The sequence below is a fragment of the Garra rufa genome, chromosome 9 (genome assembly GCF_049309525.1).
Source record: "Garra rufa chromosome 9, GarRuf1.0, whole genome shotgun sequence".
NCBI classification, from domain to species: Eukaryota; Metazoa; Chordata; class Actinopteri; order Cypriniformes; family Cyprinidae; genus Garra; species Garra rufa.
The window spans coordinates 22598024-22626017 of record NC_133369.1 but is presented as its reverse complement, the minus strand read 5'-3'; the positions used below and the strand labels follow the sequence as shown (position 1 = coordinate 22626017).

The following is a 27994-nucleotide window of genomic DNA, read 5'->3' as shown; positions in this document are numbered from 1 at the left end:
AACTTTTGAAAAGGGTAGTTTTTATAAATTCAACTATTTTCTCTTGTGGACTATATGTAAACATCTTTTATGTGAAATATCTTATTCAGGTCAGTACTAAATAAAAAAATAACATGCAGTTTGTATGATTTTATTTTGGTAAAATAATTACATTTTTTCAGATTATGCATACATAGATATATATGGTTCAAATCCAAAAGGTGTGAGAAAGCTTCATGACTACATCTAACTATTGTTTTTAGTGAAGGAGGATATTGCTTCTCTGAAAAATCTAAGAAAATGTGTTGAGTGGATGTTTGGCCCTGACCAAATGAGGCACAGCTAAATATTTAGTGGCCGGATGTATATGTGATTGTTTATGTGTCTGGATTTGGATCACAATGCTAGATGTTGATTGCTGTGTAGTTGCAGTCGTATGTTGAGACATAAAAACAGATTTGTTCAATCTTCAGACCCCCCACAGCCTGATTTCAGAGTCACAGCCTCTAATAAATACTGATAATCCTGGGTTCCGCGTCACGTCTCACATGTGTTATTGGTTTTTGTTTGTAATGGTGAGACGGATGACTTGCGAAGACACAAAAATCTAATGTCAGACACAGGGTTTCTCTCTCCCTTACTCTTTCTCTCATATACTTCATGCTGTGGACAAATACAGATGCATTAGAAGTTATGACCTGCCACACGCTTTCTCTCCTCTCCTCTTTTCCCACGGTCAGTCCATCTTAACCTTTGCCTTTCATCATGTTTTGGAGGAAAAGACAACAGATTTCTGTGAGGAGAAAAAGCACCACATGTTGTGTGTCGTGTGTGTCCACAAAACAAATGCAAATTGATAGAGACACTTGAACACAGACATACAGCTAAACACACACATTAAGAGAGATTAATGGTTGGGGTTCAGGTCAGGCTGTAGCCTGGTAGTAAAAGAGAGTAATGTGTTTATTGCACTTGAACAACAAAAATGGAGGACATTCCTCTTACTCTCTTTCACATTCTTTTTTCATCATTTCACATCGTATTCTGAGAACCTGCATCTGTGTTGTTGTTTTCCTCAGTGCTTGTGTAATGTAGATAGTTGCAGAATGACAAATCTACAGCGAGTTTTTGGCAGTTTTGGAGAGAAGTTGTGTTCCCTTTGAATGTTTTCATTTTGGTGTCTTAATGCCTGTTCAGAATTGAGCTAATTTCACACTGCTTAGTTCTTTCTGAAGTTATCCTGACACGAGTAGAAGTGCCGTTTTTGTAAACATATTTCATAAATCAATTGCAGATTACAGATACCTCCAAATTATTAGTGTTAATCTAATTTCCTTAATTACAGTTGAAGTCAAAAGTCTACATACACCTTGCGGAATCTGCAAAATGTTAATTATTTTACCAAAATAAGAGGGATCATACAAAATGCATGTAATTTTTTATTTAGTACTGACCTGCGTAAGATATTTCACATAAAAGACATTTGCATATAGTCCTCAAGAGAAAAAAAAAAGTTGAATTTAGAAAAATTACCCCGTTCAAAAGTTTACATCCACTTGATTCTTAATATTGCCTTGTTACCTGAATGATCCACAGCTGTGTTTTTTTGTTTAGTGATAGTTGTTCATGAGTCCCTTGTTTGTCCTGAACAGTTAAACTGCCTGCTGTGCTTTAGAAAAATCCTTCAGGTCCCACAAACGTTGTGTTTTTTCAGCATTTTTGTGTATTTGAACCCTTTCCAACAAGGACTGTATGATTTTGAGATCCATTTTTTCACACTGAGGACAACTGAATTTGAATTTGATAATCAGTGTAAATTTCACTTATTTTGTCTTCTGGGAAACATGTAAGTATCCTCTGTAGCCTCTGAAGGGCAGTACTAAATAAAATAAAAATATATTTAGGCAAAATAAGAAAATTGTACACATTCTGTTCAAAAGTTTACACCCCTGACTCTCCCTTCTGGAGCATCAGTGAGAGTTTGAACCTTCTTTAATAGTTGCATAGTCCCTCAGTTGTCCTCAGTGTGAAAAGATGGATCTCAAAATCATACAGTCATTGATGGAAAGGGTTCAAATACACAAAGATGCTGAAAAACCACAGAACTAGTGGGACCTAAAGGATTTTTCTGAAGGACAGCAGGCAGTTTAACTGTTCAGGACAAACAACGGACTCAAAAAACTATTACTAAAAAAAAACAAAAAAAAAACAAAAAAAAAACAGCTGTGGATCATTCAAGTAACAACACAGTATTAAGAATCAAGTGTATGTAAACTTTTGAACAGGGTCATTTTTATAAATTCGGCTGTTATTTTTTAATTCTTGTGGACTGTATGTCTTTTACATGAAATATCTTATTCAGGTCAGTACTAAATAAAAAATAACAAGCATTTTGTATGATCCCTCTTATTTTGGTAAAATAATTACATTTAGCAGATTCTGCAAGGTGTACTGTATGTAAACTTTTGACTTCTACTGTATATGACAAACCTTTTTTAACTGGCAGCATTCCTCCAATCTTGACTGAGATTGTAAGATGGCGGGCCGCTCTAAGGTGACTGAAACCCTCCAATGGGAGGTTGTCCCATTGGAGGGTTTCAGTCACCTTAGAGCGGCCAGATAAAGGGCAAAGGGATGACATTTTCAGCCATTGCAAGAGAAGTTGGTCATTCCAAATCTGTGATTTCTCAAATATTGCAGGTTTACTATTACACTAATTCATTCAAATTCCCCCAAAAGGCTGGTCATCCATATAAGACAAATGCATAAGAAGACAGGATAATGCGGAGACTCTCAGTAGGGAATGGGTTCAACACTGCAGCTGGAATTGCTTGCCAGTTCAGTGCTGAAGAGAGTAAGGATCTATCTCGGCATGTTTAAGAGAAGTCGGACTAAAAGCGCACTTTGCAGTGACCAAGACCTTTGTTGAGGAACATGTTGTGTGCAGAGAGGAGAACTGGTTCAAACTGTGGAGCTAATGTGTATTTGTGTGTGTTTAGGTCAAGTGATCACTGCAGGAGTTGCAGAAATATTAAACGGCTATTCCCTGAAAACTATCCTGCGCAAAGTTCAGGGAGAGAAGCAGACTGTGGCTGCATCGGACACATATGATGACAGTTACCTAGGTAAGAGATGTGTGTGTTTGCCGTTGAAAGGTAAAGATGCTTTATGGGACACCAGTGATTTGCTTTGGGGCCCTGTTTATGGGTCAGGGGACCAGCCCTCTGTCAATTTAATAAACACACGCGCACATGAACACACATGAGCTTTTTTTGGTGGATGTTGAGGTAACCTTGACCCCCTGTCCCATAGCTCAGTTCGGTGCTGAGTTTGTGCCTACTGATAACATTTCCATCTGGAACTGCAGACCTCAAAACACTCATACACACAGGCAAATATTTCTTAAATACACACTTGAAAATCCTGTGAGCATTTCCCTTCATGTGTGCAAGTAGCCATCATCACAGCTGGTTTGTCATGATAATAGTGCAATCAGTAATAAAACGACAAGATAAAACCAACATGAGTAAACATCATTTTTAAACCGACCCACTTTGGTTAGCAGCATCAACTGTTCCTCCACAGTAGTCGCCCTGGTTTTCTTATGTTCTCTTTCTGTGTCTGGTAGGTTACTCTGTTGCAGTCGGAGAGTTCACAGGTGATTCAGAACAAGGTGAGAACTTTTAACCCTTTTATAAGCAAATGATACATCCAAAAAATATATAATTCTATAATCATTTACTCACCCTCATGTCAGTCCAAACCTGCATGAGACAAAAAAAAAAATGTCTCAGTGGTCTCCAATGTTGTTTGGGACTCCATGTGGTGACAAAACATTGTTCAAAATATGTTTTTTGTCACATTGTCGTAATGTTCGGGTTGAGTAGCAGACCTCTATCTCAGACGCATAAACAAACCTCTGCATCTTTTGTAGAGTTTGTGTGTGAATGTGAATACATGAGAGAGAGAGCTCTGTCTCTGTGTGCAGTTGTTGTGTGGATTGGTTGCTAACTGAGCTTTGATCGGACCCTTCAGCCTCAGACCATAATTACAGAGCACAATTACAGGATTCTGTCCCTGACATGCCACCCAGTGACAAACAGCCCGTCTGTAGTCTGTCATCTCTCTCTAACACACACATGTGTGCGCCCACATCGACTCATTACTATACAAGCAATCATTGCTATACCTATCCATCAGAGAGTACCATTCTGCAAAACCCTGCATCTTATTTACCAGTCACCCACAATGAAGCTTTAACAGGCTAAAATCTGTTATAAAATCATCTTGTGCCATAAAAAAAGAGTACACCTAATTGAAAAGTACACATTTTATTTTTGAAAAGATGTTGGTTTCTACATTGTAAAAAAGCCAGTTAAGGTTACGTGACAAAAAAATTAAGCTGTGGTTGTCAGAAATTCACTGTAGAGTACTGTGACAGTGTTTCAAATATTGTGGGATGGTATATTAGTGACTGTATATTTCTTAAGTGATATAATGTTAAAATACCTAACTTTCAAAACCTTTAAGTGATACAGGCGCCACAATTGAAAACCTCATAATTAATCAGAGTTCATTGCAAATGGCCTGTCCTTAAAACATGGCCATCTTTACTGTTTTTCACTCTAAATTGCACCATAATTCAAAGATTTTACTTCCAAACAGTATTTTAAAGTAAAATTACAATTCGTAAAGAAATAATGTTTCTTGAGGAAAACATATCAGGACTTAACTCCATTTAGTGGACTTCAATTGTGCCCACAAGTTTGAACTTCCAAAATAAAGTTTAAATGCAGTTTCAAATGACAAAATATGTAAATAATCCCAGCCGAGGAAGAAGGGTCTTATCTATAGAAATGATCTGTCATTTTTGAAACAAATTGACAATTTAATATACTTTTTAACCTCAAATGCTCATTTTGTCTCGTTTCTGCAATGCGCATGCATAGTTTGTGTAATCTGGGTCAATACAGTAAGGGTATGTCGAAAAACTCCCATCTTGTTTTCTTCTTCAACTTCAAAATCATCCTACATCGCTTTTTTTTTTTTTCTTTTTTTTTTCTGTAAAGGGGATTTAATCTTCTTTGCTTGTTCACTTTGTAAACACTGGGTCAGTACTTCTGTAGTGATGTAGGGTGATTTTGAAGTTGGGGAAGAAAATTAGGTGAGAGTTTTTCAACATACCCTAACTACTCTTTAGCTGGAACTGTCTTATGCCTGTAGTTCACACAGACATAAACAAGACAATCGTTTGAGGTTAAAAAGTATATAAATTGTCAGTTTGTTTAGAAATGACAGATCGTTTTGCTAGATAAGACCCTTCTTCCTCGGTTGGGATCGTTTAGAGCAGAGTTCCTCAAATCTTATCCTGGAGGGCCAATGCGCTGCAGAGTTTAGCTCCAACCCTGATCAAACTTACTTACCTGTGATTGTCTGATGATCCTAAAGACCTTGATTAGCATGCTTAGGTGTGTTTGATTAGGGTTAGAGCTAAACTCTGCAGGAAAATGGATCTCGTGGGCCAGATTTGAGGATCCCTGGTTTAGAGCCTTTTGAAGCTGCATTTAAACTACATTTTGGAAGTTCAAAATTGGGGGCACCATTAAAGTCAAGAGTAAATTATCTGTCATTGTTGTTCTGGAAGTGAACTACTCATTTAATGCTTTCATAGTTTTTCCCTGTATATGGTTTTGTATTAATGTGAACCCTGGGTATTAAGACTTGTATAGCTTAATATAACGCATAATAATATCTCTTGAGGAAATATGTAGCAGAAAACCCATGAAAGATTTATGTTATATTAAAAAATCCACATAGTTTTAAACATATTTTGGACTATGGGGGCACCACTATGTTGATTACGTCAAATGGTTGCTTTCAGTGAGCTACTGGCGCTACCTGTTGATATTTTTATTGCAACACAAGTCTGAAAATAAAATACTGATATGATGCCACATTGAGTACGTTTACATGGACAACAATATTCCGATTTTAACGCGATTAAGACAATACTCTGATTAAGAAGCAACCATGTAAACTGGTATTTTTGATTAATTTAATCCGACTAAAGTCATAATCGGAGTAAACACAAATCGAATTAAGACAGGTGGAGTATTCCTATTTTAGTCGCATTATGGAAGACATGTACACACCTTAATCACACTATTCCCCTTGTGTAGGACTTTTCGCCACATTTTGCGACAGAATACACACTAATGCTGCATTCCAGGCAGGTTTTTGAGCTTGTAAATCACGTCTTCAAACCACGACTCAAGACTTTGTAGCGTTCCAGGCAAGTCACGCCAAGCATTTATTATTTTTATATTATTAATAATTTGATTGCAACGTTATATTGTCCTAAACTCTATTTTTCCACTGTGTACCACTTGCATAAACACCGCACCCATAGAGGCTTTATTGTTGTTTCGCGGGCTATGTCACGTCAGAACTCGAAACTGGGAGTACGTCAATCTAGTACGAGTTCACGGGTTTGAGTGCCTTTCCAGTTTACTTTCACGGGTAGAAGTTTGGAAAAACACGGGTTGCCTGGAACGCGGCATAACGCTCTCAGTTGGTCGCACATGCATATGCTTTGGTTTCATTTTTATTTATTTTTATTTTTTTGCTACAACATGGGATTAATCAATGCTCATTGCTGATAAATAGTTTGTTATAATTTATAGTTTTATGGAAACATAGTTAACATTCAACCCGTTCTTTTTCATTAGTATTATTTGTGATTTTAATTTTGTGAACGGGATTTCCGCTATTGGAATGTCTTAGAATGCTTTTCACTTTTACTTTCGAATTCATGATCTTGGTTTTGCTTACATATATAGGCTACACCTATCAATTTTAAGATTAAAACAAATTCTTAAAAGATGGATTTGTTATTTTTAATTAAACAGCATAACAACAATAAAACAAAACTATCTTACATAGCATCTATTAACAAAAACTAATAAGACGAGGTATGGACTCCATGTCTCCATCACATGCTGTGTTATATGCCGACTAAACAATTTATTACAGCGCGCGTAAACACTGAGCAATCAAATTAATTAATAAAAAATAAAATAGAAAGCCTCCAAAGATAACAGGGTTTTCAAAATGAAAACAAACAAAAAAAGTAAAACTAAACTGGCTTTCGGTGACTGTTTGCGTGTGTTTTTTTGTTCTAAAAACTGACTGGCTCTGAAATGCTCACTGTATGGAGCAGACGCTTTGGAGCAGCACAGCATGCACTCGCACAAATGCGACCGCACGGCAAATTTTAACTCACACATTCTAAAATATTTGTTGCAAATCTCCAGCCACTTCAAGCTTTTGTAAAATTAAAACCGAAACATCCAAAATTCTATAAGGAAGATGAACTGATAGCGTCGCGTGTGGACCTAATGATGTGTCTTTAATCGATCTATGTACTCTAACATGTAAAACGGGAACATGAAAAGAATATTCTAAAAGCAACTCATGTAAACAGTTTAATCATATTATTGTCTTATTCAGAATAAGGTCATTAATTAGATTACTGGTGTCCATGTAAACGTAGTCATTGTGCAGCTTTTGATTCTAATTTTCAGTCGAAAAACAACAAGAGAAACTTTGTTTTCCAAGTCTTCACTGCTTTCCAAACATTAAGAAAAGAAGAAAAGAATGGGAAGATGGCTGTAGACGAATAAAACTTCCTAAAGACCTGCGTCTTTGTTCTTTCCACTTTAGCCCTGATGCCTTTAAGGCTTTTTGCAGACCACAGCTACTGAAAGACCTTACAAATGGCAGAGACAAGAAATTCTAGATGCCATCCTGGTAGGATGTAAACATGCTGAAAACACTGCATCCATTAAAGGAGTTTCTCAGTGTGGGGAAAAATTGATGGTACAGCATTTGGTTTAAGCCGACTTATATCCATCGCCGCCTGTAAGCTCTTTCAGTAGCTGTGGTCATCATATCATTTTATTTTCCAAGTTGTGTTGCAGTAAAAATAGCAACAAGCAACGCCAGTTGCTCACTGAGTGCAACCATTTAATGCCATCTAAATAATGCCCCCCCCCCCATAGTCCAAAAAAAAGTATAAAAAACTATGTGGATTTTTAAAAAATGTCTAAAGAGATATAATTTATGTTATATTAAGCCATACAAGTCTTTATACCCGGGGTTCCTTTTAACAGATTTTTGGCCACAGTAATTCATCAAATGATGATCATGAAGTATGGCAGATTGCAATAATCTGCTGTGTCACCCAGAAGCACTCAGAACTGACCTGCAAAATTGGAAATGGTGACAAAATTGTGTTCAAAACCATTTTTGAGGGGTATGTGTGCTCTGGTACTCGACCAATTTCAACGCTTTCAACATTTTCAATTAATTCCTCCCAGAATTCCCTCTCTGTCTTTCTCAGACATATGTTCTATCTGGTCTGGATTAGTGGTGAATCCAGAGAGGAGAGACATGCTGATCTCTTTTTGTCAGAGTTTCATAAATGAGCCTTTGCTGTGGTGCACTTTGCGGTCAAGGAAGGCGGGAAATTTGAGGTGGCGGGGGGAAGGGTCGAGGACGAGCCGGCTGTGATGGGTCCTTGGGAGTCTGTGAGATTTCGAGTTAGAAACGAGGTTGACTTTTGAACGGTCCCTCTCCGATCTTAGTGGGTGGGACAGATCCGACAAACAGCCGCAAACCCTCCCACCACATCACTATCTCCAAGATCATCCATCAAGCCTCAGACAGCCTCTGTCTCCTCCACTATGTGTCTTTTTCTTCTCTGTCTCTCTCTTCTAAATATTTATAATGAATGAGTGACTGACACAGTGTTGACAGAAAAGAGATTAACAACACTTACACGTCTCACCTCACTGTTTAGCCTGAGATGCGCTAGATAAGTGGTTGTGAGTGTGGAAATGTTCATGAATACACACTCTTCTCAAAACAAGAAGAGTGTATGTTTTATTATTGTTGGGTCTGAAGCACATCATTTGTTTCTTCAAACTCTGCAAGTCTAAAATATATAAACCTGCTGAAGCATTATGTAAATATCTCAGGTATGTTTACTGTATGCCTTTCTTGTGTCGTCTATGCAGAACTGGTAGCAGGGGTACCTCGAGGGGCGCACAACTTTGGCTATGTAAGTATACAGTCCTAAACAGACTTTGTTTCCTGTGTTTCTGTCTTGGTAAGATATGGAATCAAAGGTCAGAGGGAAAGGTCAAGGGGGATGGAAGAATGTGAGAAATGTTAGGCACTACTTTTGTACTAAAACTGAAACATTTGCTTATTCAAATAAACAAGGAAAAGCTGTATGTTTTGCAAAGACTGGTATTCTGGTAAAACCTCGTCACTTGTGTAAGTGGATGTGAGTTTCTCATCTGGATGTGATTTGAAGTCTTAAGAAGGAATTCCCAATTAGGGCTGTAGCATCTAGGACGTAGGGGTGTCCCCTTTGGCCCTCAATTAAACAGAATCATATTCAGCTGGATGGGCGATGTGAAGCAGACAGTGAATTTGGGTCTTTTTTTACTGCATGTTATATTCTTGGGTATTAGCCATATGTGGCTTTGTTTGATTTAGGATCTCGGTCATACGTGCCCCATAAAACATCCACTAAGATCAATCTGGATGTAATTATTAGAGTGCTAAATGCCTAACATGAGGAAAATCACTCTGGGTTGGAGTGGAGGACAGACATGTGGTCAGATACACAAGTCCTGCAGTACATCAGAATCATGACAATCTGTCATGAATGGAAACGGTGCTCTATGAACACTATATAATATAATCTGACTTTTTCTCTTTTTGTAGGTGGCTGTGATCAATGCAACAAACCTGACATTTATTCAGAATTTTACTGGGGAGCAGGTGAGTGACTGTCCAACCTTTGAAGTGTCTGATTTGGTTTGTTTGTTTTTTTACTTTTTTTTATGTTTTTGTTAGTTAAAAATGCTATTTGTTTGATAATTCACCCAAAAATTTAAATGTTGTCATTAATTACTCACCCTCATGGTATTCTAAACCTGTAAAACCTTTGTTCATCTGCAGAACACAAATAAAGACATTTTTAATGAAACCTGAAAGCTTTCTTACCCTGCATAGACAGCAATGCAACGGGCAAGTTCTAGGCCTAGAAAGGTAGTAAGGACATCAATAAAATAGTTTTATTTGTGCTCAAAAAGTATTCTCATAGCTTCATAACATTAAGGTTGAACCACTGATGTCACATGGATTTTAACAGTGTCTTTACTATCTTACTGGGCTTGAGCGTGGTAGTTGCGTTGCTGTCTTTGCAAGGTCAGAAAGCTCTCGGATTTCATCAAAAATATCTTAATTTGTGTTCTGAAGATGATCAAAGGTCTTACAGGTTTGGATCAACATGAGGCTGAGTAATTAATGACAGAATTTTCATTTTTGGGTGAACTATCTCTTTAATATATTTACATCTGAAAAAATGACATTTTTGAATGAGGTATCTTTTTAACGGCATTCTGATGCACGAGAAGATATTTGCCTTAGCTGTGTCCTATTTCTGTCCTATGTCTTATATTTATTTTGTCTCACATTTTTATTTCATGTATGATTTTTTTCTTGCAGATGGCCTCTTATTTTGGATACACCATTGCAGTGACTGATCTAAATGGAGATGGGTAAGTCAACATGGAAATGAATTTTCAATGACATGTAAGGTCACAAAACTGTTGTTCTATTAAAGAGGTGTTGGTAAATGAGCAAGTCTGTCTATATTGCATTAATAGGGTCAAGACATGGATTTTTTAAAAATAATTTTAATATGTTTCTTGAGGTTTATTTATAATGTTAATAACGTTTTTTGCACACACACAATTTTTTTTTTTAATTAATTAAATATGTGGAAAAATGATTATTTTCAACCCTTATTCTGACCCTCTGTCTGAAATGACCTGTTTTGAAGGGGCGGGTCCTTTAATGCTTGTCAGTAGTCGGCCCTGTTATGATTGGCTAAAGTCATTCCATTGAAAACAGTATCAGTGCTCCTCACTATTGCATGTGAGTGTTTTGACATCATGACGAAAAAAAAAGGTAATTTCCAGACAAAGCATTATGAAATCATTTACTTACAATTTGCAATGCAGCTGCAGTCCGATCTGTTACTGTACTCTTAACAAATGTTTCTTTGTGAACTTTCCATGACACTGTCTTGATTACAAAACAACATGCTCTGAAGTCCAAACAATCCTCTGAAACGATCTGGTATGCCATTAAAAAAAAACTAGCCACTTGTTCCTTATGCTGGGATCCTTCTGATATCTGTACAAAAATGTGAATGAGCTGTTTAAACCTGTTCAAGCTAATGTTCTTTTACTCAATTTGTCCAATTGATGACAGACTCAAGCGCATGGATATGTCAGAAAGTAAACGCGCATCTGTATACTGTATATAGTGTAGACAAGATAGCGGCAGTGATTGCAATTTCTGTTCGCTTTTGACGCGAAACTCACATTTAGTGTATACAAGTGATCAGCCGTTAAGATACTAAACGTCAGTGGGCGGGCCCTATGGAGAGAAGATGACTATTCGTCAATGCCTTGCTCTGGAGGCAGTGTTTATGCAAATGTTTGTGCCTAGCCATTTTTGGAGCTTGATTAAATAAATGCTTTGTTTATAATGATGAGGACGTTTTAAGCTATGAAACTTGCAGGATGTTTTAATGGTAAAAACGGCTTATATGCCAAAAGATCAAGGCAAATTTAGTTTCTCATGTCATGATCCCTTTAAGTTCATTCTTATGAAATCTAAGTTTATCACCATGTTAGGCGACTCAAAAGAGCACATTCTGTAGTTGTAGCACTTAGGTGTTCCTCACGGTCTGTTTGCATTGAAACAAGGCCTACTTATCTGTCCATATTATTTGTTTTGAGCTAATTTAATTTACCAGCTCATGCTGTATTTAGTTACAAGGTGTACTGAGAAACTAAATAGAACTAAAAGACCATATAAATCATATAAATGTGGTTTTATATGGGGTTTGGATTATTTAGACTCGTGCATTAAGCTCTGGTTTACTTGACCCTTTTTTAAATGCTCACATCGTCCAGAGGGGAATTTGATATTTCTATATAAAATTTGTTTCTAATTTGGTCTTACGAGGATACAAAACTTTGCTGACACATCAGTGCCAAAGCTCCTTCTCTTATGTCTGAAATGCTGACATGTGTTTATGCCATTAACCGAAAGGCTTCCTTACCAACGGTACATAGTCGAATACACAGTAAAACAGCAGTATGCACAAAGAAAGTGCAGTTAAATGATACACCAGGATTGACCAACGTACAGAATGAATTACAGCTCATTACACTTATAGCTGTTGAAATGGCTCATTTGCTGGAAACAGTGCCAATCAGTCTTTAATGTTGAAATCAATGTATCGCTTTTGTTGTTTTTTGGCTACTAAATGCTGAAATGTTTAAATCACAGAGATTTATTTTTAGATATCAAATAACATGACTTGATTATATCTGTTATCTTAGATCTAAGAAGTCTGAGAAGTACAATTGTGAATTTTTCTACAACTTTTTATCATGGAATCCTGCCACCATCTTTGTTGGTTTTAGTCCAGGTTATTCTCAAGAATGCCCTGTTCCGAACTGTATCCATCGGTCCTCATGCAGTCCAAAACACACTCCTAAATTCATATCTCCAAGCAAGACGTCTCTGTTTTATATTATCAGCATTTATAAGATTTATACCTTATCCCCCGCCATGATACTGTCATGCGCTGGCTCGTCTTCGTCTTCTCTGATGGCTCATATTTTACAATGGTTCAGTAGTGCACTTCCTTGCATATATTGCTGTCTTGTAGCCTCAAGGGTGACGTCTTGTATGATACTTTGACTTCAAACATGCACTATAAAGCTGCAGGTCTTCATTCAGTTGTTAACCATCCATTCAGTTTCCAAGTCAATTTTCAAAACAAATACATGTACAATTTATGTTACTTACAGGCCTCTAAAAATTCAAGTGTCATATTTGTGAATTTATGTGCACATGCAGGCTAGATGACGTGCTAGTTGGAGCTCCACTCTACATGGACCGTGAATTTGAAAGTAAACCTCGTGAAGTGGGCCGTGTGTACTTGTACCTGCAAGAGGACGTGCTTCTCTTCTCCCCTCCCATCACACTCACTGGAACGCACCTGTTCGGCCGGTACGGAAGTGCCATCGCCCCTCTCGGAGATATCAACCAGGATGGCTACCTTGGTAAGTGTTAGAGTGTTATGTTGCATTTTTCAGGAGTTTTTTCCAAGGCTGGTGAGACAGAGGTTACATATACACCCATTTCCTACTTGTCTTTTTTGTGTAGGATATCCTGTCTTTCTATCACACGCTTAAAACGTACAGTTCTAGCTATTCAGGAAGGGTAAAATTAGTGATTTGGTGCCCTTGTCTGCACTTTCCTGTGAAGAGTTGGGTGTGAACCACTCTATTGCGTGTATGTGTTTGTGTTTTGTTGAGTCTGCGGATGGAGGTCACATGGTTTATATTCTTGTTGCTGACCAATACGAGTGAAAAGTCTATACTAAATAATATTTAGAAATTTATTTTACATTATGAAAATGTAATTTTCAAATTTGAATTGAAAATTACCCCATGATTTACTCACCCACAAGCCATCCTAGGTGTATATAAATTTCGTCCTGGCTCTTCCAAACTTCATGATGTCTGTATGGACGTACTTTTTTGGGCTTCAAAATCTCAACAGCCATTCACAGCCATTATAATGCTTGGAAGAGCCAGGACATTTTTTAATACAACTCTGATTGCATTTGTCTGAATGTAGAAAGTCATATACATCTAGGATGGCTTGAGGTTGAGTAAATCATGGGGTAATTTTCATTTTTGGGTGAACTATCCCTTTAATATTAAATACAGTAATAAGTGTAAAAATTAATAGATTTTACAATGTATTTTACAATTATAAATGTAAAATTATTTATGATGTGAAATATAAAATGTAGGCAAGCATGTAGGAAAGCATCAAGAAGTCTGAACTGCTGGCTTGACCACACAATCAAAAAAAAAAAATCTTTATTGTTAAGCCCTGTCTCTCAGTTTCTGTCCTGATCATCGCTCATTATGTTGTCATGGCAGCATTTCTCTATTTATTATGAAGAGTTCTGAATCTGAAAGAAACCAGGTGTTCATGGGTGGAGCTCAGACCAGACTAATCAGCCACAGATCATCTCCATCACTGTAGACAGACTGAGTTGAGTTGGGAACAGAGGTTTTCTGTTGTGCTGGTCACTGTGTGTCTGTGTGCGTGTGTGCACGTACAGTCTATGAATCAGCTCCATATGTTACTGCAACATGATCTGATATGTCAGTGTAATTTGAAATTTAAAATGACACTAGATGTGGTTGAAAGTCAGATGAGGATATGATATCCATACATACATGAGATTTAAGCCACCTGATCCTCTGATTTCCAAAAGCATGTTGTCATATAAGACTTTATATGACTTGTATGAAATGCCAGTGTGCTTAGAGACTCAAATATTGTATATAATGGATCTGTGTGTTTCAAGTAAAAGGCTCTATGGTAACAAAACACACAGGGATTCATTTGGTGGATTACTTACGGATCTTGACTCACTTTTTCTGGCTGTGTGGAATATCACGTTTTGAGATAATGCTGCCTTGGAGTTTTGGAGAATAATGATTTAATCAATAACTGATATGGTCATAATGAATTTGATATCACAAACGGCATCTCTGTTACACCAGCCATATGGCTGCACTTGGTGTGATGAAGTGACACTTCACAGAGTCTCTGTGTGTTTTTGTAGTTCTGCTTTATGCATTATTCTCAGGGCTCTACATTGCGATCATTTCAGTTGCATTTTTGACTGAAAACTACTGCATCCGAAAAATATTTAAAAAATATTTAGGAGCGCCATGTGCAACTGACCCGATCAGATATTTGTGTTTGCGCTGAGGGGAGCTTCAAGGGTTTCTACGTGTTTTTGAACATTGAGTAATGTATCACGGACATATCTCACGAATACTTTCATAAAGTGTAAAGAGAGTGAAAATAAGAGATTCATTGTGCAGAGAGCTTTGTTGAAGATGAGTGACAGCTTTTAATGATTTTAAGGACGTTGGTAAATGAGTTATTGATTTAAGACAAGTTAAATAAACAAGAAGTTGATCTTAAGTGACTTACACTGTCTGGATATAACACTATTGCCTGATTTCATCGTCAAAAATGGTCTGAAACAAGTCACAACGGAGCCACTGCACTGAGCACTCTGCATTTTGTGTTGTTTCATTTATGAATGAACATGCTTTTTTAAACAAATCTAGTGAGTCAATGATTCAATTTCCCATTCATAAAGACAGTCACTTGCTTTATTTCTAACCATTAGAGAGTCGGACTTGTAACCCAAAGGTTACGGGTTCGAGTCTCAGGTCCAGCAGGGATTGTAGGTGGGGGGAGTGAATCTCCACCCTTAATACCACGACTGAGGTGAGTCCCTTGAGCAAGGCACCGAACCCCCAACTGCTCCCCGGGCGCCCCAGCAATAGCAATATGGCTGCCCACTGCTCCGGGTGTGTGTTCACGGTGTGTGTGTGTTCACTACTGTGTGTGTACACTTGGATGAGTTAAATGCAGAGCACAAATTCCTATTATGGGTCACCATTGGCCTCTCGTCACCTCCTTTCCTTTCCTTCTGAATAAATCAGCAGTTTAAACAAATCAAATCATATGATTCAGTAATAAAATCAGTGACTTGCCACCACCTACTGGCAGATTTAGTTTCATTTTTAAAGTATCTTTTTAGTTATTTAAATAATTTTATATTTAAAACAATCATCTCAACATGAATTTATTAATTCAATTGCACGCATACCACCTCTGAGCCTCATTAAACATATAAAAATACACCTAAAAGCCACCTTTGTTTTCTTCTGTGCCACCTCTAGTACAAATACATTTTGTTAATACTGATTTCATTTGACTGGTAACTTATTCTTAATCTACTTGTTCTTATTCAGGTTTTTTAATTAGAATTTTAAAAAGCTTAAAAAATATAATAAAAAATTACTAAATACTATTATTAAATACTACATTTATTTCTATAAAATATTGAATAAGCAGCCAATATAAAAGTTGTTAGACAATTCAGTCAAAAGTATAAAGGCAGCGCTCTGATATACAGCAGTTAAGTTACATAAAATATAACGTGATGAGATTTTGCCCTCAGCCAAAACAATTAGCTCTGGAACAAATAATAGATTAATGAGACCAAAGACTGACCATTAGATTTACCCCAAACAAATTATATCTCATAATTAGCCAATTAACCATAAGATCTGCTAAGGTGAGGCTGATCTCAGCGGGTTCATGAGCGCTGAATGGATGCTGACGCCCTGGAGTTAACATTTCCAGAAACATAAATGCAAATTTTCAAATAGATGTTATCTTTATTAACAAACTGCATAAGTCTAAACAAGTACATTCTCACCTGAAAAACTTTTGAAAATACATTTCGTGACACAAAAACTGTATTTTTTTAATAAAATGTTATTTAAGCGTCCGCCATGACTCACTGTGAGAAATACCGTAAGCAGAGTGATACAAATGGTGAAACAGTTAAAGGATCACTAGAATACAATATCACTAAAATGTCACACTCCTTTTAGCCAATCAGATTTGAGGACCATTGTAATTCCATTAGAGCCTGGAAATGAGATTGGGCCTTGAGCATGACTTATAATGTATCTCTGTTATTTTTGAACTCAGTGGTTTCTTATGTCTGTAAAATGTCTCTCTCTCTCTCCACTGTGGCATGTAGTGTATGTATGCAGTCGATTAAGGCCAAGCCACACAATTAAGTATCTTGTAAAGTGTCATAATGAATTTGCTCTCGTGTATATTATGCATGTATATGTTCTTTTTTGCTGACTCTTTGACTGTTAATGTTGAGGGTCTTTGGGCATTGTGCCAGCTACTGTACCCACTGCCAAAAAACAGGAAAAGGAAATGATCAAGAATCACCAACAACACACGACGGATATTTATAGAGAGGAACTCGCCCAAGAGAAACAGTGAAACAGAGCATTATTACATACGCTGACGCACGTGCACATACACACACACACTTCCCACTCTCTCTCTCACACACACACACACACAGACACACACACACACACACACACATGGTGGTCCAGTGGACGGAAATGAGCGCTTTCTTGTGGTGATGATTTTATTTTTCTGAGTCTAATTAAACTTTTCGTTCCCGTCTACCTCAGAACTGTTTGCTTAGCTTAGAAGATTTCCATGAGCACACATTCCTCTAAGATCTGTCATTAGTCATGGGCTCTTTCTCTTTCCCTATTCTGTATTCTTTTATTCCTTTGTTTTTGTCAATTCTTTGGAGTTTGTCAGTTATTTTCATTACAGAGTGGACATAGATCGGGGATACTCAAATTCCGGTGTAAAGGCAAAATCTGGCTCCCTATGAGGTTATAAACAGACATAACAATCCTCAACATTATTATTGTTATTAACCGTTTAGTTGCAGTTTCCATGTCTACACTACAACCAAGTGACATAACAGGACGAAAACTCTTTTACATTCAAAAAGGCTGTGTACACTATGCTAGTTTTACTCCATGTGTAGGCAGTCTTGATGATTTGTCACATCACACAGATTTAATGCTGGGGTAGATGTGTGTGTATATATGACACTTTACAAGATACACTGTAAAAAATTTGCTGTAGTTCTGCAGCTGGTTGCCAGTAATTTACTGTAGATTTTTAATTTATGTTATTTACTGGCAACAGTTTGTTCAAAGTTAAATGAACATTAAACATTAACAAGTATTTGTCTTTACAGAATAAAACTATAAAATAACAACCTAATGCAAAGCATTCTGGGAACCAGAAACCTTCATCAACCTTTTTCAGTTTTTTTCCTTCAGATTTTGGTTCCCAGAATGCTTTGCATGAGGCTGTTATTTTAGTTTTATTCTGTAAAGATAAAGACTTGTTAATGTTTAATGTTCAATTAACTTTGAACAAACTGTTGCCAGTAAATAGCATAAATTTAAATCTACAGTAAGTTACTGGCAACCAGCTGCCAGTAATACTGTAATTTCTACAGTTTTTGTTTACAGTGTACTTAAAGGGTTAGTTCACCCAAAGATGAGAATTCTGTCATTAATTCCTTACCCTCATGTCGTTCCAAACCCCGTAAGACCTTCGTTCATCTTTGGAAGACCACTTAAGATATTTTTGTTGAAATCCAAGAGCTTTCAGACCCTACATACAGTGGTACAACCGCAATTCTATTAAGCTATAAGAATACTTTTTGTGCACAAAGGTCTTACTGAGTAATTAATGACAGAATATTCATTTTTGGTTGAACTATTCCTTTAACTGTGTGTCTTTATTGAATGCGTGCCAAAGCGGAAACAGATTTTATAAACATGACAAACTACTGAGTCTAATAATAGCGTGCATATTATGCTCATGGACCAAATCACACTCCACTTTTGGACCACATTCTAATGAAATTGTAATACCAATGCTGAAAAGAATTAGATATATCTAGTAAATTACATTAAATTAAATTTCATTTTAAAATTCACTTTGCTAGGAGTTTGATTGACAGGCAGTCTGACCAATTATAATGCTAAATCTGCCATTTTGTCCAACAAACCAGACAGAAAAGTTAGTAGATTAAAGCTGGTGAATTTGAACTTGAAAATTGGTGTGTATTGACATCTTCTCACAGTTAAAATGACACACCTTCAGATGTTTATTTAAAAAAATTTTTTCAAGGTTTGACTAGCAGGAAGAAATTATCTATTTGTCACAACACATTAAAGAGCCACAAAGCTGTATTTAGTGTTTGAATTCCTTAAAAATGACCACAACCGACCGTGGACCACAAAACCAATCATAAGGGTCAATTTCAATGTTTCAACCAAGGTTTATACGTCATTTGAAAGCTGATATGCTTTTCATTAATGGGGGATTGGACAGCATCTGGCCGAGATACAACTATTTGAAAATTTGGAATCTAAATATTGAGAAAATCACCTTTAAAGCTGTGCAAATTAAGTTCCCAGCAATGCATATTACTAATCAAAAATAAAGTTTTGATATATTAACAGTAGGAAATTTACAAAATATCTTCATGGAACATGATCTTTACTTAATATCCTAACGATTTTTGGCATGAAAGAAAAATTGATCAGTTTGACCCATACATTTTGGATATTTTGGGCTATTGCTACAAATTTACCTGTGCTACTTAAGTGGTTTTGTGGTCCAGGGTCACAAATTTGAAAGCTGAGACATTGTTTCATACCATGTTCTGTCTTGTCTGTGTCCTCTTTACACCTCAATATATTTTTTACTAAGTAAGAATATGCATGCAATTCTTTACTATGTCATCACTATTGATACATAGTCGCACTCTATTTTAATAGGAGGATCTGGAGTTAGCATACTGAAAGCGTTATGAATGCGTCTATGTGGAAATAAGATGTCATGAATAAATTCACATCGACTACGTTGAGTGAAAACGGTCTTTTAAAGAGGTCCCAGCACTGTTTTGATAAATACACAAGGCTGTCTTGCAGCAAGTCATGCCTGTGATTGTTGGTTACTCAACACTTTTAAACCAAATGAAAGCCATTTATCATTAATATTACCAGATTATTCAGTATCCTAAAAGTGGCCCTAAAGCAAAGTAACATAATTATCCCTGACATAGATGTTTATAGAGCTTATTTCCTCAACATCCCCTCGGTCGCTCTGTTCCTCTGCCGTTCTGCCCCTCGGTGGGCATCTCTGTCTGGGTCAGCATTACTCTGTTTCATTAGTTTTCCCCTTGTGTGCGTGTGCTGCTGCCCAAATGTAGGTTAATGACTTGAGCAGCGCTGCTGGCAGGAGGAACACTTGAACAGATAACCCTGCCCTGGAGATTTATTGGCCATGCAGTAGTGGACTTGGACTTGTGCTTGTGCATGAGTCTGTTATTGTTCTGTAATAGTCCCTCAGTGCAGAAGAGAAAAGAGCGGTCGCTCCCTGCGGAGCTTTGTGTAAATCATCGGTATTCGTTTCAGCAGCATCCTCTGTTCTTCCACATGAAAGCATCTCTCTGTTCCTCTCCAACATATCAGACACTGAAATAATCAATAATAAATAATAAATGACAATGAAGCAGATCTAAAAGTATAGCACTCAGTGTGAATCCTGTTTTTTCTGGTAGGTACTGTATGGAAGCCTGCTTTTGTGTTTGAATAAAAACTAAATCCAACTTTGTGACTTTATTCATCAAAATCTCTTTTTATCTCTTTATATCTTGTCCGTTCTTCAACATGTCTCGCTTTATCTCACAAAGTGACTTTGTATCTCACAAATGAGACTTTCTAACTCATATTGTGACTTTATATTGCAAAATTGAGGCGTTTTGAATTGAGAATTGAGATTTTTAAGTCTGTTTAAACATCTCACTTTGTTGCTTTAGATCTCTTAATTGGGAGTTGATAGACCTTATCTCACAATTATGGCCTTGTGTATTAAAATTGAGACATTATATCTCAATTGTGACTTTGTATAACAATTTTTTTATCTCACTGTTTAGATTTTGTATTGCATTATTACTTTATTTCTCAAAATTAGGATTTTACATCTTAGAAGTGCGACTTTAGATTTCATGTTGGCTTTATGGATCATTTTGTGACATATCTCACAATTCCAATTATATTTATCAGAATTGTGACTATAACAGCTGAGACTTTAAATCTCACAATGAACAATTTTGTATGTCACAATATGACAATTCACATTTGGAACTTTATTTCTCTTAATTGTGACTTTTTCTTATTTTTAAGATAAAAACTTGCAATTCTGACTTTTTCTCAGAATTGTGAGAAATAAACTCTCAATTGCAAGTTATAAAGACCAATTTTAAGCAAAAAAAAGACTATGTTTTCAGAACTGCGAGCTTATATCTCACAATTCTGACACGATACCTCGCAATTGCATGTTATAAAGTCAGAGTCGCAGTCAGAGTCGCAAGATATAAATTCTGAGAAAAAAGGTCAATTGTGAGTTTATATCTTGCAATTTTGTCTTTATTTCTCGCAATTCTGGCTTTACAACTCGCAATTGGAAGTTTATATCTCACAATTCTGAGAAAAAAGTCAGAATTCTGAGTTTATATCACAATTCTGACTTTATAACTCATAATTGTCTCTTTATATCTTGCAATTCTGAGAAAAAAAGTCAGATTTATGAGTTTATATCTTACAATTCTGACTTTATAACTTAAATTTGTGAGTTTATGTAATGCAATTCTGAGTAAAAAAGTCAGAATTGCCAGATATAAACTTGCAATTCTGACTTTTTTAAACTCAGAATTACATTACATAAACTCACAAATGCAATTGCGAGTTAATATTTCACAGTTCTGAGACAAAAGAAAGAATTGTGAGTTTGTATCATGCAATTCTCAGAAAAAAAGTATGTTTAGATCTCGCAATTCTGACTATTTTTCACATTTGTGAATTTATAACTCAGTCGGAATTGTGAAATAAAAAGTTGCAATTATACTTTTTTTCTTTTCAGTGGCAGAAACAGGTTTCCATAGGGTTCCATAGGTAGGCTGTGCATTGAAAATATATGATGTAGATCTTGCATATGCTGTTATTGCTAAAATGTTGTTTTTCTATCTTTTTCTTACTCAGACGTGGCAATAGGTGCTCCGTTTGCAGGGGAGGATCGTGGTGGCAGGGTCTTCATCTATAACGGGCAAAAATCTGGCCTGATGTTACAGGCCTCTCAAGTGCTGAAAGGCGACTGGGCCTCATCCGCCATCCCAGCAGGCTTTGGATTCACTCTGCGTGGAGATTCTGACCTGGATAACAACCAGTACCCTGGTGAGTAAAGAAAAACTTTCAGTCTCTTCCTCTCTCTGTTTACGCAAGTTTCTGTTAAGACAATCATGCTTAGGATCTGATGTAAGCCAGAGAGATCAGATGTAGGAGGAATGAAAGACTGGACTGAGACATCCAGGTTGAGTCACTCTGTTGGTCAGTCCGCTGGTCATTTTTTTACAAATGTGTGCAAGTATTTCAACACATTTTTCTTCATTTCTTAGTCCTACTTTGTCTCCTTTTATGGTGGGATATTGTTTCTGCATATTTTTCTCATTACTGTGTTTATCATGGTTTATTTATCATGTTTTGATTGAGAACAATTTTCCGCAGGGTGTGATGAAATCCATGTGATTTCTGACGCTGTCTGAGCAACATCAAATTACACATTTGAATGACGTTTCAGCTTATTTTTATTAAGCGCAATGATTCAAAGTTTACCTGAGGAGGTCAGATGTTATTGAACTTTTGGATACTTTAAAGTCGTTCATTTTGAGACTATGGAGATAAATATTTGCAGGTGACTGAACAGGCTATTTATAGCCTGTGTAGTGTGTGTGTGTGTGTGTGTGTGTGTGTGTGTGTGTGTGTGTGTGTGTGTGTGTGTGTGTGTGTGTGTGTGTGTGTGTGTGTGTGTGTGACAGATGTTGACTGAGCTCCAGATGAAGTTTCAAAGGTTCAACACTGGTTCTCTTAGCTAAATGACAAACAGACCAAGGTGTCTCGGAGTAATAAAATCTAAGAAATGATCATGAATGTTAAAGCAGTTAAACATATATTTCAGTAAAAAAAAAAAAAAATCGATTTGGGAATCATTCTTTGGAGGTGAGGAATCATTGACTTTTCAAGGTGGAAAAACATCAAGCTTTTAAAGTGTTCGCAAACAAACATGTTATATTATGTGATGTGTTATGGAACTATGTCCATACAAAAGCAGTTTATCTGGAATATGTCCTGAACTGACTTGCATTCAGGCGAAACAGCCTCTTGCTTCCCAGTTGAGGTTTAGAAGTCCTGAAAATTGAAGACTCTGTGGCTCTACCATCAGGTTATTTGTTTGGGCATCCCAACTTGACTTCACATGGTGTTTGTGGATTAGTTAATATTGATTTGAACTGGCGAAGTGAATATCCAGAGCTTTCTGAACCACACAGATCTGCATGTTCTCATCTATCACAGCTGTGCCATAATCTTGTTTTGACTAACAGAAATACGAATGAATTGTGTCATTTAAACTGCAAAAACATTGAGTGTGGTTCTGAAGCTAAACTGCTGTAACGCCTCAAGTCCATTTCAGCTAAAAAAAGAGCAGTGTGTTCGTTCTTTTTGTCCTTTAATCTCCTCTTTCATTTTTTAATGGCATTGTACGAAATCATCAAAGCAGTGCTGTCACGTGCTTTCTTTAAAGAGACGGGAAGTCAGATGGTTAGGCAGCTTATATGCACATGTGTGTGTTTTGCGAGCTTGTGGGTGTTTGTTCTTTCATGGCGACAGGATTGTCATCTTAAATGTTTTAATAAAAGCAGATCTTTTCCATACATGAAAACCATCAATGGATGGCAAAACGATCACACACAGGTGTACATCCACGCACGTAATGATGTTGAACAGACCCAGAAAAGCGAAACGAAAGACGGAAAACAGACTTTCCTGTCTTGTCTTCTCAAAATGGATAAATTGCAGCTTTTACAGATGTGATCTCAGTAACCTTTGATCAGTGTGAATCTTCTAATCGGCCTCTCTGTATATCATTGAAGTGTGTACATTTTTACAGATGTTTAGCATTTTCTTCAGTTAATATCGATTAAAATCTTTCGCTTTTTTCGTAAGTTGCTTTGGATAAAGCCATCTGCTAAAGAATAAAATTAATGCTGTCAAAAGTAGCGTTAACACAGGCGATTATTTTTTTCAGTTTAACACTGTTAAAAATATAACACCGTTAACGAATGGGCAGAGCTAGGGTCAGCCACCCCACTCACAGCTGATGCTTCTGACTCTTTTTTTCTTGACAAAAAGTGTTTATTTACTCCAACTTCACTTCACATCAGCACAACTGCTGTCAGATGAGATGCTGTCAGACCATATGTCAGTAAAAACTAATTTTCCTGTCCTGTCAGCCGTTATACTGTACTCATAACATGTCCACTGCACACACAAATGCTGTGGCAAGTCCTGTAGCTTACATCAATTCTTATTAAAGCGCGAATGAAACTACGAGCATGCGTGTCAGATCCGCATCACATTCAGCAGTGGTAGCTCTTAAAGTAATAGCAGCCAAATAGCCTAATAACACAGCTGCTGTGATGTCTATTAATCAAAGCACAAAAGAAAAATACATTTTGTAGCTTTGAGGATTCATCTATATTTAACCCTTAAATGCATGAATGTTTCGCCAATCACTATTACATATTTGGGTCTTAGAAATGTATACTTTCTTAGAAATAAAGCATATTTCGTTACCTTTTGAAACTTAGAAGGGTTCAGTTTGAGCAGATGATCTCAACCATAATCTCAAAACTATCGTTTTCAATGGCTTCAAAGTCCATATGTTGATCGCTGGCAGCTCATTGATCACATACACCAGGGGTCTACTACTAAAACGGCTCGAGGTCCAGTAATAAACCCTGCACACGAGCCGAGGTCCGGACAATTATATATAAAAAACTATTTATGTTTTTTGCAAGACCAGGGTATCTGCAGCATATTTTATCTTAAATTCTAGACATTTAAATACCTTTTTAAAGACCTGAACAAAAAAAAAATAAATAAATAAATAAAATGACTGTAAAAAGCATGGTTTACAATTCAGATGCAGGTTTCACAAAACAAAAAAAGATTTCTTAAATTATAAACTTCACATTCCAGCCTTCAAGAGTCAAAAGTATCAATTCTTATATTAATTTAAACAATTATTGTCAATCAAGTATTATATTAATTAACATATACATACATTTTACTGCCTTAATTGTTTAAATTTGTATAACACACTATCTTGTCGATCCATCAGTTCACATTTACAACTCTACGACTCTTGACAACAGCAGACGTACGAGCTGATTAAAAATGGCAGATCATTCTCTTCCAGCAGGAGGCGCTATCAGAATGGTACACAAAGCAGCGCCGCAGCTGACTTTGAAACGTGCAGCGCTCATATTTATTCAATGGATAGCCTTATAAAGTTTCATCACAATTCTTGTCTTTTAGTCCCCACATTTAAGACAACCTGAAATCATAATTAAGACTTTCTTAACCCCTAATAATACTTCAGTCATCAATGAAAATTAAGAGCTTTATTTTAAACACCGACTTTCAAAAACAACCCTTAGCCTACACAAAATACGTTTCTTTTTATTTTTTTCCCACTGTGTTCGGCACACAAGAGAAATATTAGGGAATTAAATTAATATCAGCATATTAAGTATATTCGTCTATCATTGTCTCTTAGAGAAACGTCAGATGCTGAAAGCCCTGTTTTTACTTTCACTTTAACATATTGTGCAGTTTTCACTTTGCTTGTGTGATATCCATTGTTTCACCTTCATGGTTTAAAACATAAATATGTATAAAAATACAGTATAAAAAGATATATTTACAATATTTCGCGACGTAACCCCAACATAATGCGTTTTCCATCAACGTTTTTCACTCACTGAAAGAGCTACATCTGTCTGTACGCAATGCGCCGATCTCTGCTCTCATCACTGCACGGAAGATTGCACCCAAATGCTAACCCTGGTGTGCTTGATATAAATGTATTTATTAGAAATTAGCGTTTGGCCTTTTTTTAATTTAATTATGTCAAAGCTTTCACGGTCCGCATGGATGCATCTTCCAGACCGCGGTCCGCCAGTTGACGACCCCGGACATACACCATCAAATAACAGTGACATTTATTTATTTTGTTGCGTACAGTAATTGCTCTGCAGTAAGGCCATTCAAACCAGTTACATTTTTTGCTGATGATATTCTTTTGTTTTATGCCTGCGATAGATATGAGTGAAACATCACATCATTATTTTCTATTAAACAGTGCCACCTTGAGGGAAAAAGGTGAATTGCACGTATTTAGTCAACAGATATTTACGTATTTTTGCACACAAAAAATATACTTACACTATTACACACCTCGGGTCTCTAGTGACCCTATACACTTTTTACAAAAAATAAAAATAAAAAAAGAGACATTCTTTTATATTTTGTTATTTTTTTGTTATATTGTTTATAATGAATATATTGAGTTATAGTAAAAAAGTTGATGTCAAACTTGAAAAACTTAAGGAGGGAGAGGGTAGTGAATGACGTCCTGGGTCGCTAAATACCCAAGGTATGCATTTAAGGGTTAATGTGGTATTTATTGTTTGATTACTTTATTCAGTTTCTGTATATTTCCTGCTTGCTGAAGGCGCAGGTAAATAATGGGTTTATATGAACTTCACTTAAAGTAGAAGTTATGTTTTTAAAGTCTAATAAATGTTAACATTAATACCTCTCAATTATAAAATTATATATATATATTATATATTCCTAGAGACATTAGTAATATTGGTATCAGTGATGCTCAACTTTAGTCATAAAGAAATATTTAACAAATATAAAAAATATACTGTCCTTATGTTATTTCTACATTAATTTGAATGTGAAATTATTGCAATCTTAAAGTATATTTAAAAACTTTGTAAGGTGGGATTAATTGCGATTAATCTCAGAAAAAAATTGTAATTAATTACTTAATTTTTTTTAATTGATTTCCAGCACTAATACATAAATAGGATGTGTTGAACATTTAATTTTATTCTTTGAAATTTGTATATACATATAGTATGCAAACATAAACTTTTATTTTAAATCGATTAATCGCGACTAATTACAGGTCCTTTTCAAAAAATTAGCATATTGTGATAAAGTTCATTATTTTCTGTAATGTACTGATAGACATTAGACTTTCATATTTTAGATTCATTACACACAACTGAAGTAGTTCAAGCCTTTTATTGTTTTAATATTGATGATTTTGGCATACAGCTCATGAAAACCCAAAATTCCTATCTCAAAAAAATTAGCATATCATGAAAAGGTTCTCTAAACGAGCTATTAACCTAATCATCTGAATCAACTAATTAACTCTAAACACCTGCAAAAGATTCCTGAGGCTTTTAAAAACTCCCAGCCTGGTTCATTACTCAAAACCGCAATCATGGGTAAGACTGCCGACCTGACTGCTGTCCAGAAGGCCATCATTGACACCCTCAAGCAAGAGGGTAAGACACAGAAAGAAATTTCTGAACGAATAGGCTGTTCCCAGAGTGCTGTATCAAGGCACCTCAGTGGGAAGTCTGTGGGAAGGAAAAAGTGTGGCAGAAAACGCTGCACAACGAGAAGAGGTGACCGGACCCTGAGGAAGATTGTGGAGAAGGACCGATTCCAGACCTTGGGGGACCTGCGGAAGCAGTGGACTGAGTCTAGAGTAGAAACATCCAGAGCCACCGTGTACAGGCGCCAGGTCAAGCCACTTTTGAACCAGAAACAGTGGCAAAAGCGCCTGACCTGGGCTACAGAGAAGCAGCACTGGACTGTTGCTCAGTGGTCCAAAGTATTTTTTTCGGATGAAAGCAAATTTTGCATGTCATTCGGAAATCAAGGTGCCAGAGACTGGAGGAAGACTGGGGAGAGGGAAATGCCAAAATGCCTGAAGTCCAGTGTCAAGTACCCACAGTCAGTGATGGTCTGGGGTGCCATGTCAGCTGCTGGTGTTTGTCCACTGTGTTTTATCAAGGGCAGGGTCAATGCAGCTAGCTATCAGGAGATTTTGGAGCACTTCATGCTTCCATCTGCTGAAAAGCTTTATGGAGATGAAGATTTTATTTTTCAGCACGACCTGGCACCTGCTCACAGTGCCAAAACCACTGGTAAATGGTTTACTGACCATGGTATTACTGTGCTCAATTGGCCTGCCAACTCTCCTGACCTGAACCCCATAGAGAATCTGTGGGATATTGTGAAGAGAAAGTTGAGAGACGCAAGACCCAACACTCTGGATGAGCTTAAGGCCGCTATCGACGCATCCTGGGCCTCCATGCCACGCCGCATTGAAGCAGTCA

General features: G+C 36.7%; 1 protein-coding gene across 1 annotated transcript in view; it reads left to right on the top strand.

Moving 5' to 3' along the window:
• Positions 1-2760: 2760 nt before the first annotated feature.
• Positions 2761-27994, top strand: part of LOC141343180 (integrin alpha-8-like) — an 86498-nt gene continuing 61264 nt past the window's right edge. Inside the window, exons 1-8 of the mRNA XM_073847782.1 lie at positions 2761-2833; positions 2979-3104; positions 3608-3652; positions 9057-9100; positions 9775-9831; positions 10561-10613; positions 12997-13202; positions 21708-21899. Coding sequence (XP_073703883.1) covers positions 2761-2833; positions 2979-3104; positions 3608-3652; positions 9057-9100; positions 9775-9831; positions 10561-10613; positions 12997-13202; positions 21708-21899 — 796 coding nt within the window. The remainder of the gene's footprint in view (positions 2834-2978; positions 3105-3607; positions 3653-9056; positions 9101-9774; positions 9832-10560; positions 10614-12996; positions 13203-21707; positions 21900-27994) is intronic.